Source organism: Schistocerca serialis, chromosome 2 (assembly GCF_023864345.2).
Source record: "Schistocerca serialis cubense isolate TAMUIC-IGC-003099 chromosome 2, iqSchSeri2.2, whole genome shotgun sequence".
In the NCBI taxonomy this organism is placed as follows: Eukaryota; Metazoa; Arthropoda; class Insecta; order Orthoptera; family Acrididae; genus Schistocerca; species Schistocerca serialis.
Window position 1 is genome coordinate 463,762,290 of NC_064639.1, and position 12,493 is coordinate 463,774,782.

Below are 12,493 nucleotides of genomic sequence, written 5' to 3' on the forward strand. Positions count from 1 at the left end.
AAGACGGTTTTAGGGCGCTTTCTGTTCTAAACGATCAAGAAAACACTAAGAAATCTAACACGAAAACTACGTAAAGTTTTATCAAGAACTGTTAGTTACTATGCAGAGTAGATAAACACAAATAGAATCCCTTCCTTAGTGGAAGGTCGTAAACAAAATGCAAAATAAACGCTTTATACAAACAGTACTCGCTGCTGCTGGTGCTCTCGCTCTGGCTGTCACAAGACAACTGCTGATTCAAGTGACTAGTGGCTAACGGCCGCGAAAGAAACAAAAGACGGTTTTAGGGCGCTTTCTGTTCTAAACGATCAAGAAAACACTAAGAAATCTAACACGAAAACTACATAAAGTTTTATCAAGAACTGTTAGTTACTATGCAGAGCAGATAAACACAAATAGAATCCCTTCCTTAGTGGAAGGTCGTAAACAAAATGCAAAATAAACGCTTTATACAAACAGTACTCGCTGCTGCTGGTGCTCTCGCTCTGGCTGTCACAAGACAACTGCTGATTCAAGTGACTAGTGGCTAACGGCCGCGAAACAAACAAAAGACGGTTTTAGGGCGCTTTCTGTTCTAAACGATCAAGAAAACACTAAGAAATCTAACACGAAAACTACGTAAAGTTTTATCAAGAACTGTTAGTTACTATGCAGAGTAGATAAACACAAATAGAATCCCTTCCATAGTGGAAGGTCGTAAACAAAATGCAAAATAAACGCTTTATACAAACAGTACTCGCTGCTGCTGGTGCTCTCACTCTGGCTGTCACAAGACAAATTCGTATGTAAAGAATTCGTGTTAGTATTTTTCAGCTGTGAATTATTAAACTGATAGTTCGGTAATTTTCACATTTGTCAACACCTGCTTTCTTTGGGATTGGAATTATTATATTCTTCTTGAAGTATTAGGATATTTCACATGTCTCATATACCTTGCTCACCAAATGGGAGAGTTTTGTCAGGTCTGGCTCTCCCAAGGCTGTCAGTAGTTCTAATGGAATGTTGTCTACTCCCGGGGCCTTGTTTCGACTCGGGTCTTTCAGTACTCTGCCGAACTCTTCACACAGTGTCTTATCCCCCATTTAATCGTCGTCTAAATCCTCTTCCATTTCCATAAAATTGTCCTCAAGTACATTGCCCTTGTATAGACCCTCTATATACTCCTTCCACCTTTTTGCTTTCCCTTCTTTGCTTAGAACTGGGTTTCCATCTGAGCTCTTGATATTCATAAAAGTGGTTTTCTTTTCTCCGAAGGTCTCTTTCATATTTCTGTAGGCAGTATCTATCTTACACCCTAGTGAGATAAGCCTCTACATCCTTACATTTGTCCTCTAGGCATCCCTGCTTAGCCAGTTTGCACTTCCTGTCGATCTCATTTTTGAGACGTTTGTATTCCTTTTTGCCTGCTTCATTTACTGCATTTTTATATTTTCTCCTTTCATCAATTAAATTCAATATTTCTTCTGTTACCCAAGGATTTCTACTAGCTCTCGTCTTTTTATCTACTTGATCCTCTGCTACCTTCACTATTTCATCTCTCAAAGCAACGCATTCTTCTTCTGCTGTGTTTCATTCCCCTATTCTTGTCAATCGTTCCCTAATGCTCTCCCTGAAGCTCTCTACAACCTCTAGTTCTTTCAATTTATCCAGGTTCCGTCTCCTCAAATTCCCACCTTTTTCCAGTTTCTTTTGTTTTAATCTACTGTTCATATCCAATAGATTGTGGTCAGAGTCCACATCTGCCCCTGGAAATGTCTTAAAATTTAAAACCTGGTACCTAAATCTCTGTCTTACCATTATATAATCTGTCTGATACTTTCTAGTATCTCCAGGCTTCTTTCACGTGTACAACCTTCTTTTATGATTCTTGAACCAAGTGTTAGCTATGATTAAGTTATGCTCTGTGCAAAATTCTACCAGACGGCTTCCTCTTTCCTTTCTTACCCCCAGTCTGTATTCACCTACCATGTTTCCTTCTCTCCCTTTTCCTACTCTCGAATTCCAGTCACCCATGACTATTAAATTTTCGTCTCCCTTCACTACCTGAATAATTTCTTTTATCTCATCTTACATTTCATCAATTTCTTCATCATCTGCAGAGCTAGTTGGCAAATAAACTTGTACTACTGTGGTAGACGTGGGCTTCGTATCTATCTTGGCCACTATAATGTGTTCACTATGCTGTTTGTAGTAGTTTACCCGCATTCCTATTTTCCTATTCATTATTAAACCTACTCCTGCATTACCCCTATTGATTTTGTGTTTATAACCCTGTAGTGACCTGACCAGAAGTCTTGTTCGTCCTGCCACCGAACTTCACTAATTCCCACTATATCTAACTTTAACCTATCCATTTCCCTTTTTAAATTTTGTAACCTACCTGCCCTATTATGGGATCTGACATTCTACGCTCCGATCCGTAGAATGCCAGTTTTCTTTCTCCTGATGACAACATCCTCCTCAGTAGTCCCCGCCCGGAGATCCGAATGGGGGACTATTTTACCTCCAGAATATTTTACCCAAGAGGACGCCATCATCATTTAACCATACAGTAAGGCTGCATGCCCTCGGGAAAATTTATGGCTGTAGTTTCCCCTTGCTTTCAGCCATTTGCAGTAGCAGCATAGCAAGGCCATTTTGGTTAGTGTTACAAGACCAGTTCGGTCAATCGTCCAGACTGTTGCCCCTGCATTTACTGAAAAGGCTGCTGCCCCTCTTCAGGAATCACACCTTTGTCTGGCCTCTCAACAGATACCCCTCCTCTGTGATTGCACCCACTGTACTGCTATCTGTATTGCTGAGGCACGCAAATTGCCCCACCAACGACAAGGTCCATGGTTCATGTGGGGGAGGGGGGGTGTCAAAGTTGATATGTCAAATATCAGATTTCTTTGACATAAATATTCGTCAAATATTTGTCATAGAAATTTGATAGTGTAATAGGGAACTTTGTCAAACCTCGCCTGTCATCAAATAAATATGATCAAATCTGGGGCCTTGTGGAATATTTGATCATAAAAGTTGCTTGTCTTCTGTTCACTGCCATGTGAAATGTTACCACTTCGAGCGCTAGCATCGCTGCAGTGTTCTGTCACCAGTAGTGTGTTTGTAAACATGGGTGTGAAGCTTAATTTGTATGTGCCATCAACTAAAAAATTAATAGAAATGTATGAAGCTGATGAGGCACTTTACAACGTAAGACACCCAAAAAAATGCGGAGGTCATTAGCCTTGAGATACTGAGATACAGCGGACGATATAAAAAAGAAAATTAATGACCTCCACTCCAGCTATTCTCACGAGAAAGCAAAAGAATGCATGCATGCGTGCTTGTGCGTGTGCATGTGTGTGCGTGCATGTGTGTGCGTGCATGTGTGTGCGTGCATGCATGTGTGCGTGCGCATGCATGCGTGCGCATGTGCGCGCGTATTATATTTTTGTACTCAGGATGCCCCACATTGTAAAGCGGCTCATTAGCGTCATACATTTCTATTAATTTGGAAGTTGTGGGACACAAAATGTAATTACTACTTTGATCTACAATAAAATAGTTCCTAATGCACATAAAGTGCATTGAACATTTATTTACTTTCAGATACTGGTCCCCTAGTGCTTTATAAAGCTTCACAAGTTTCAGGTATTATTTTACTTAGTGGGCAATGGACACTGTGGCATTAGAGTGCTGTACTACAAGCTAGAGTAACTCTCTCCTGTAGCAAGGAATCTGAATTTTACTGTGAGTCTGTCTTCTGCAGCTATAGCAGTTCTTACGTGAGTATTGTGCTTTGTGATATGACGAGACACTTCACTGAGCAAATACTGAAATGTACAACTTGTGTCCTCCACTAGAAGCTTGCGTAATAAATTTTGTTGAATGCTTTTATTGTTTCTTTGTAAAACCCATGGCTTCACCCAGGTAGGTTTCTTTTTTTTCTCCCACTTCTCTTCCAAATGCGCACACAGTGCTAGTGTGGTACATGCAACTGTGCATAACAAGAAGTTGTTGCCAGCCATCTTGAACTTTGACAAAAAACATGATGACAATGAAATACCCCTTTTTAGTGCCATGTCAAATATTTTTGTCAAAGAAATTTGATGAATATTTGATCAAATCTTTGACAAAGAAATATGATAGTGTAATACCAGCCTAAGATGGCACTGTGGAAGACTTGGTGCTGTTTGTTGTATTTAATACCAAGGGCCACAACTTGTCTAATTTCATCCTCCTCCTTTTCTGGTAAAGTTACTTTTGTATTTTGAATTTCTACGGCCCCTCTGTACACCCTAGCATAATAATGATTAGATCTTGATAAAACCATAGTACCAGAGAAACAAATTTGTTGGTTCTCAGGTCCCAGGGCTTGACTTGTTACTACAGATTTATCAGTGTTGTGCTTACACCTTAAGACTGGTGTTAATGCTTCTTTTCATAGTTCCTGTGTTTACTTGACAACAGTGCAAGGAATGTTATGTATTCATGCTGTGTTAAATGGCATGCATAGATCCTTTGATGTGTTTAAATATTCACACAACTTTCTTGTCGGTTTAAACACTGTGTCAGTACTGTGTCTGAGTGTTCTGTTGATGACATCTGTGATAGCTTTTTACAAATGAGAGGGAAACTTTCTATTTAATTGGTACTTTTCATTAGCAGTGCCAGATATTTTAGAGTGTAGTACTCTATTTATCTCTCTTCACAGTAGCCGTTTCTCAAATGATCAAGCTCATACTCAAAGTATTGCTGTTCACAATTTTGGGCCTTAGTCGTAAATAAAACGAACAGCTCTTCATCACAACAAGCTCGATAACATACGCTGATGCCTCTCTGCAATCAGCAGCTGTCTGTCATGAATTGGCTGTTGTGTAGATATGTATAAAGTGTAGGGTGTGCTGAGATTGTTTGAGATTGGAACTGCTTTCCGAGTTGTTGTAGTCCCGGATGCTGTCCCTAGCATTGGAAGACAAAGCGAAGGGCAGATTTTGCCTTGGACTGTGGCTTAATACCCACAAAACAAAAGTCACCAGTCCTTTTCTTCTTCTTATTCTTCTTCTTCTTTTTTATCATGACATACAGAGGATGATGCACTGTTAGCCGAAACAGGCAGAAGATCTGCTGTTTTGGTGCTGCACATTTTGGCCATTTGATGGAGATAAACTCGTGCTACAGTGTTCTTCGACATACCAGTGATGTATAGAAGCGGGCACAGAAACAGTTAAGTGAAAAATCTGTGAAATACGCACATTTATTTGTATATACAAGGTGACTTTGGAACTTTCATTTGTATGAGACTGCTTGTACAAGATTCATTGTCGATTTGAAGATCTAGATTCATGTATTTTATTTTTCACGTCACTTCTGCATAATCTTTTATTGATTGTATCAATACTCGTTTGTATTGTGATATAATGGGAAATTTCAAACATTCGCGAGTGCCATGATAAACTCATACTGTTACTGACAGTTACAGGATTAAACTTAATTGCACTCCTCTAATATTTTTGAGATCAGTAGACCTGTCCTCCTCCAAAACAATTGCTCTCTAATTTCGTTGTACAATTATGAGAGGGAGGCTATTTTTAAGAATTTTCAGATGCTTCTGAATTGATATTTTCGTAAGTTACTGGTATGAGTGTTTTGGATACATAACTTATTTCATAGCAAATCAGCATTTATGGTTCATGGTTCTGCCAAAGAATAAATCAACCCCGAATTTCACTGTATATCAACACAAATAAACATGCATTTTTCAGAATTTTTGGAAGCTACCATTTATTTTCATTTGCATAATCTGTGAGAAATTTGTAGTAAATCGGCATTTGTGATTTAGTTACTATATCAGTTGTTAAACCTAGTTTTCCCTTGAAGAGAAGTAGCCCTATAAATTATCTGCATTAATTGTAAATTAACTCTGTTTTTGAGTTTGCTAACAACTGTAATTAACCTCAAAACATTGTAGGAAAGAGGTAATATTTAACACAGGTTTTTGTGGTGTCTTAATAGAAATTTTGCTTTGTGTATGACAGTGAAAGTGACAGGAAAGGACACCAGATGCACTGGGAGTGTATGCTTGGGGGCCTCTTTCAATATGTCGAGGAAGCTATCCCAGTAGTCATTGAGGAACAGCATGCAAGCAGCTGCAGATTGTGGTGCACATTGGAACAAATAATGCATGTCATCTGGCTTCTGAGGTCATACTTGGGTCATGCCAGTGACTGGCAGAGAAGGTTGATGAAACTAGCGTTGTGCACAGTGTTTCAATACAGTTCACAATTTGCAGCATTGTCCCCAGAAATGATCATAGCCCCTTGATTCTGAGTCAAGTGGAAGGACTGAACCAGAGACTTCGAAGGTTCTGTGGCAAGCTAGGGTGTGACTTTGTGGACTTGTGCCACATGGTTGAGAACCATAGGGTCCCCCTACATGGATCAGGTGTGCACTACAAATTAGAGGCTGCTACTCAGGTAGCTGACTGTGTGTGTGTGTGTGTGTGTGTGTGTGTGTCTCTCTCTCTCTCTCTCTCTCTCTCTCTCTCTCTCTCTCTCAGGGAAACATTCCACGTGGGAAAAATATATCTAATAACAAAGATGATGTAACTTACCAAACGAAAGTGTTGATGTTGATAGTCACACTATCAAACACACACACACACAAAATTCAAGCTTTCGCAACCCACAATTGCTGCATCAGGAAAGAGGGAAGGAGAGAGAAACACGAAAGGATGTGGGTTTACCATCTCTCTTAAAGACGACCTAGGCTGTAGGGAAGGGACTGTTTGATGTGGAATGGGTGGCAGCTGTCATAATGGAGGTACTGTTGCTTGTTGGTGGGTTTGATGTGGACGGATGTGGGTCCAAGGCCAGCTCCACACATCCGTCCACATCAAACCCACCAACAAGCAACAGTACCTCCATTATGACAGCTGCCACCCACTCCACATCAAACGGTCCCTTCCATACAGCCTAGGTCTTCATGGCAAACGAATGTGCTCCAGCCCGGAATCCCTGAACCATTACACCAACAACCTGAAAACAGCTTTTGCATCCCGCAACTACCTTCCCGACCTGGTACAGAGGCAAATTACCAGAGCCATTTCCTCATCCCCTCAAACCCAGAACCTCCCACAGAAGAACCCCAAAAGTGCCCCACTTGTGACAGGATACTTTCCGGGACTGGATCAGACTCTGAATGTGGCTCTCCAGCAGGGATAAGACTTCCTCAAATCCTGCCCTGAAATGAGCTCCATCCTTCATGAAATCCTCCCCACTCCACCAAGAGTGTCTTTCCGCCGTCCACCTAACCTTCGTAACCTCTTGGTTCATCCCTATGAAATCCCCAAACCACCTTCCCTATCCTCTGGCTCCTACCCTTGTAACCGCCCGCAGTGAGAAACCTGTCCCATGCACCCTCCCACCACCACCTACTCCAGTCCTGTAACCCGGAAGATGTACACGATGAAAGGCAGAGCCACGTGTGAAAGCACCCACATGATTTACCAACTGACCTGCCTACACTGTGAAGCTTTCTATGTGGAAATGACCAGCAACAAACTGTCCATTCACATGAATGGACACAGGCAGACAGTGTTTGTTGGTAATGAGGATCACCCTGTGGCTAAACATGACTTGGTGCATGGCTAGCACATCTTGGCACAGTGTTACACCATCCGGGTTATCTGGATACTTCCCACTAACACCAACCTATCAGAACTCCAGAGATGGGAACTTGCCATTCAGTATATCCTCTCTTCCCATTACCCACCAGGCCTCAACCTCCCCTAATTTCAAGTTGCCGCCACTCATACCTCACCTGTCACTCAACATCATCTTTGCCTCTGTGCTTCCGCCTCGACTGACATCTCTGCTCAAACTCTTTGTCTTTACAAATGTCTGCTTGTGTCTGTATATATGTGTGTGTGTGTGTGTGTGTGTGTGTGTGTGTGTGTGTGTGTGTGTGTGTCTGGGCGCGTGCGCGCGCCAGTGTATACCTGTCCTTTTTTCCCCCTAAGGTAAGTCTTTCCGCTGCTGGGATTGGAATGACTCCTTACCCTCTCCCTTAAAACCCACATCCTTCCGTCTTTCCCTCTCCTTCCCTCTTTCCTGATGAAGCAACTGTTGGTTACGAAAGCTTGAATTTTGTGTGTGTGTTTGTGTGTCTATCAACATGTCAACGCTTTCGTTTGGTAAGTTATATCATCTTTGTTTTTAGATATGTTTTTCCCACGTGGAATGTTTCCATATATATATATATATGTCTGCTTGTGTCTGCTGTATATGTGTGGATGGATATGTGTGTGTGTGTGTGCGAGTGTATACCCATCCTTTTTTCCCCCTAAGGTAAGTCTTTCCGCTCCCGGGATTGGAATGACTCCTTACCCTCTCCCTTAAAACCCACTTCCTTTCGTCTTTCTCTCTTTCCTGATGAGGCAACAGTTTGTTGCGAAAGCTTGAATTTTGTGTGTATGTATGTGTCTGCTTGTGTTTCCATCGACCTGCCACTGCTTTCGTATGGTAAGTCACATCATCTTTGATATATATATATATATATATATATACATAGTGCAAAGTTCATAGTGTTCGTGAAAAGCAGTGAAGCTCACATAACACTAGCTGCAAAAAGCTAGTTGAAACCTGAAACTGATAGCAGTGAGGTTTTTACGAAATTGTGTATATCAAAAGGATACGCAAATGGGGAAGTGGAGATGGTGTATTTGTCATAGTAGACAGGACTGAAATCCACTGTGATAGAAATTGAAGTTGCATGTGGGACTTTTTGGGAAAAACTCAGTATCAAGGTGGACATAGAATAATTGGATCCTTCTACTGTCCACCAGACTCATCTCCTGATGTAATTGATAACTTTAGAGAAAACCTCAGTTCACTTGTACGTAAGTTCCCCAATCATACTTTAATCATTCGTGGAGACTTCAATCATCCAACAATTAATTGGAAAAATTACATTTTTGTTAGTAGTGGCCTTGATAAAACATCCTGTGAAACGTTACTAAATGCCTTCTCAGAAAACTACCTAGAACAGATAGCTAGGAACCCCACTCATTATGGAAATATGTTGGATATAATGGCAACAAATAGACCAGACCTCTTTTGGGATATCCATATTGAAATTGGTATCAGTGACCATGATACGGTTGTGGCAACAGTGCTTACCAAAGTAGAAAGGACAACTGAACCAAGCAGAAAGATTTATATGTTTAGTAAACTAGATAAAAAGGCAGTAGTTCATATCTCTATGAGGAACTTAAAACTTTCATGACAGGGCAGGAGCATGTAGAGGAACTGTGATTAAAGTTTAAACAATAATTGACCATGTAATCGATAGATCTGTACCAAGTAAAACAGTTCATAGTGGGAGGGAACCTCCATTGTATACAGCCACTGTAAACAACCTTTCAAGAAACAGAGGTTACTGCATTAGTAGGTATAAAACAAAGTGTAGGGCTATAGATAAAGAGATGCTTAATGAAATGCGTTTGGCTGTCAAGAGAGCAATGCGTGATGCGTTTAATGACAATCATAGGAGAATATTGTCAAATGATATTTCACAAAACCCAAAGAGATTCTGGTCATATGCGAGTGCTGTTAGTGGCACCGAAGTTTGTGCCCAGTCCCTAGCGAGTGAGACATGAACTGAAATTGACGGTAGCAAAGTAAAACCTGAAATGCTTTACTCGGTTTTCTAATGTTCATTTACCAAGGAAAACCCAGGAGAATTACTCCAATTTAATCAGGTACCGCTGAAAAGATGAATGAAGCAAGTATTAGCACCAGTGGTGTTGGGAAGTTGAAACAATCTATAGGGCACAATTCAAGCCTCGTCAGATTCTGTACTGAATGTGCAGCTGAGTTAGCCCTTCTTGTAACTATAACGTATTACAGATCCCTCAAACAGGCAAACCATGCTCATTTCTCGGAAAAAAAACAGCACAGGTCACACCCATCAACAAGAAGGGTAGTAGGAGTGATCTGCAAAACTACCATCCAATGTCCTTGACATTGATTTGTTGTAGGATCTTCAAACATCTTCTGAGCTCAAACATAATATGGTACCTTGAACAGAATGACCTCCTCAGTGGCAACCAGAATGCATTTCAAAAACATTGATCATGTGAAACTGAACTTGTGCTTTTTGCACTTGACATACAGAAAGCTTTGGATCAAGGCAGGCAGGTACATGCAGTATTTCTTTATTTCCGAAAAGCATTTGACTCAGTGCCACACTGGTGCTTATTCTCAGGTGACGATCATGAGGGGAATGAAGTGAAAATAGTGACTGGATTGAGGACTGTTTGATAGGGAGGATACAGATGTTATTTTGGATGGAGAGTACATTGTCAGATGTAGAAGTAACTTCAGGTGTGCCCCAGGGAAGTGCATTGGTACCCTCACTGTTCATGTTGTACTTTATGTCCTTGCAGACAAAATTAATGGTAACCTCAGACTTTTTACAGATGATGAAGTTATCTATAATGAAATACTATGTGTAAGAAGCTGCATAAATATTCAAGCAGATCTCAATAAGATTTCAAAGTGGTGCAAAGACTGGCAACTTGCTTTAAATCTTCAGAAACATAAAATTGTGCCCTTCACAAAACAAAACAAAATCTTAATATCCTAAATACCTGGGTTAACACTTTGTAGGGATATGAAATTGAGTGATCAGTTAGACTCAGTTGTGGGTGAAGCAGGTTATAGGCTATGGTTTATTGGCAAAATATTGGTGAAGTGCAATGAACCTACAAAGGAGATTGCTTACTAATCATTCGTGTAACTTGTTCTAAATACTGGACAAGAATGTAGGACCCCCACCAAATAGGACTAACAGGATGTTGAATGTGTACAGAGAAGGACAGCATGAAGATGACAGGTTTGTTTGATCCGTGGGAGAGAGGCCCAGAGATACTGAAGGATCTGAACAGGAGGACTCTTGAAGATAGACATAAACTATCATGAGAAAGTCTATTGACAAATTTTCAAGAACTTTCTTTAAATGGTGATGGTAGGAATATACTAAAATCCCCTGTGCATCACTCACACAGGGATCATGAGGATAAGATTAGAATAATTACGGCATGCACAGAGGCATTCAATCATTCTTCCTGCCCTCCATATGTGAGTAGGATGGGAAGAAACGCTCATAACTGGTAATGTGGGCTGTACCCTCTGTCATGTACCTCATGGTGGTTTGCAGAGTATCTGTAGATGTAGATGATGACATGAATAGGCTACATATAAATACAGTCTGTTATATTCTAGAGTAATGAGCCTGTTTTATTAGTGTACATGTCAATTGCATTATTAATGAAGTATGCTTTGTAAATTGTAAACTTTGTACTATCACTATAGCATGTCACTGTTCTAGAATACACTAGGTAATCAGAAACATAAAAAAGTCTGCAACCAAACATAAAACATTGAAGTAAGCTTAAAAAACCATGATACAGTTTTTCAATTGTTATCAATCCTTTTATTATGTTTATTTTTGTATGATGGATGTAGGAAAATAGTGCTTTATTAAGTTTTTTGGTTTCATTTGTACAGATACAGATTACTGTCAATGACATATCAGAAACACGAATGGATTTTGGGATGCTTCCAGAGAACTGTACAAAACATTTGCCCATAACAGTATTCAATAGAGGAAATTTTGATGCACCAGTATGCATAGCTGTGGAGGAGGTATGATTGTGTGTTTGCCATTTATTAATTACAGCTTATAGTCCTTCCCACTCAGAATGCAACAAAATTAAACATAGTAATGTGCATTTTAGGTATAAATACCCACCCTTCATCCACCACATAATCAAGTTTTGGAAGAAATAATTCCTCACAAACTATGTTTTATTTATCTTGCATTCTTCCTTCCACCTCGTTGTCCAAAAGTAGAGTTTGTCATATAATGATTGAAATACATTTCTTTGCCTTTTCCGCCATTTAGTAACATCAGAACACCTGTTTACAACTCTTCTACACAGAAATGAAACAAAATAACAAACATCCTCAAATAAAGACATAGTATGTTCCCAGGACAAAATCAAAACACAGAGTGAGATGCAATTTGCCATATTTATAATTTTACATTTCCTGCAAGAATTTTTGAGAAACAGAAACTTTTTAATTATAATAACTTTACAATTAGAACACTAATTTTTGACAATAGTACTCAATTTTAGGAATGAGAAAATTATGGTTACAGGAATACAGTATTGGCTATGCAAATCCCTTTTAATTAAAACTGTGTTCTAGAATATGAAACTTTCTGTCATTAGCAATTTTTCGAAGAAAATATTTAAGAAAAAGAAAATTGTTCTTTCAGAATGGAGAAAAGATGATTTCAGCATTAATACAAACAACTTTTATTTGTGCAGCAGTAATGTAAATTCCCGGATGGAACAATACATAAAATTTTCCTTGTTTCCTGTGTAGAATTTATTTGCAGCAGGTGCTTGGTAGACATTGTAATTTCATTCTATTTCTTT

At 39.7% G+C, this 12,493-nt stretch overlaps 1 protein-coding gene across 2 annotated transcripts in view; it reads left to right on the top strand.

Moving 5' to 3' along the window:
* LOC126457369 (uncharacterized) overlaps positions 1–12,493 on the top strand; it is a 335,229-nt gene that overhangs the window by 219,593 nt on the left and 103,143 nt on the right. For both annotated transcript variants that reach the window (XM_050093612.1, XM_050093613.1), the window contains exon 12: positions 11,556–11,693. In XM_050093612.1, coding sequence (XP_049949569.1) covers positions 11,556–11,693 — 138 coding nt within the window. The remainder of the gene's footprint in view (positions 1–11,555; positions 11,694–12,493) is intronic.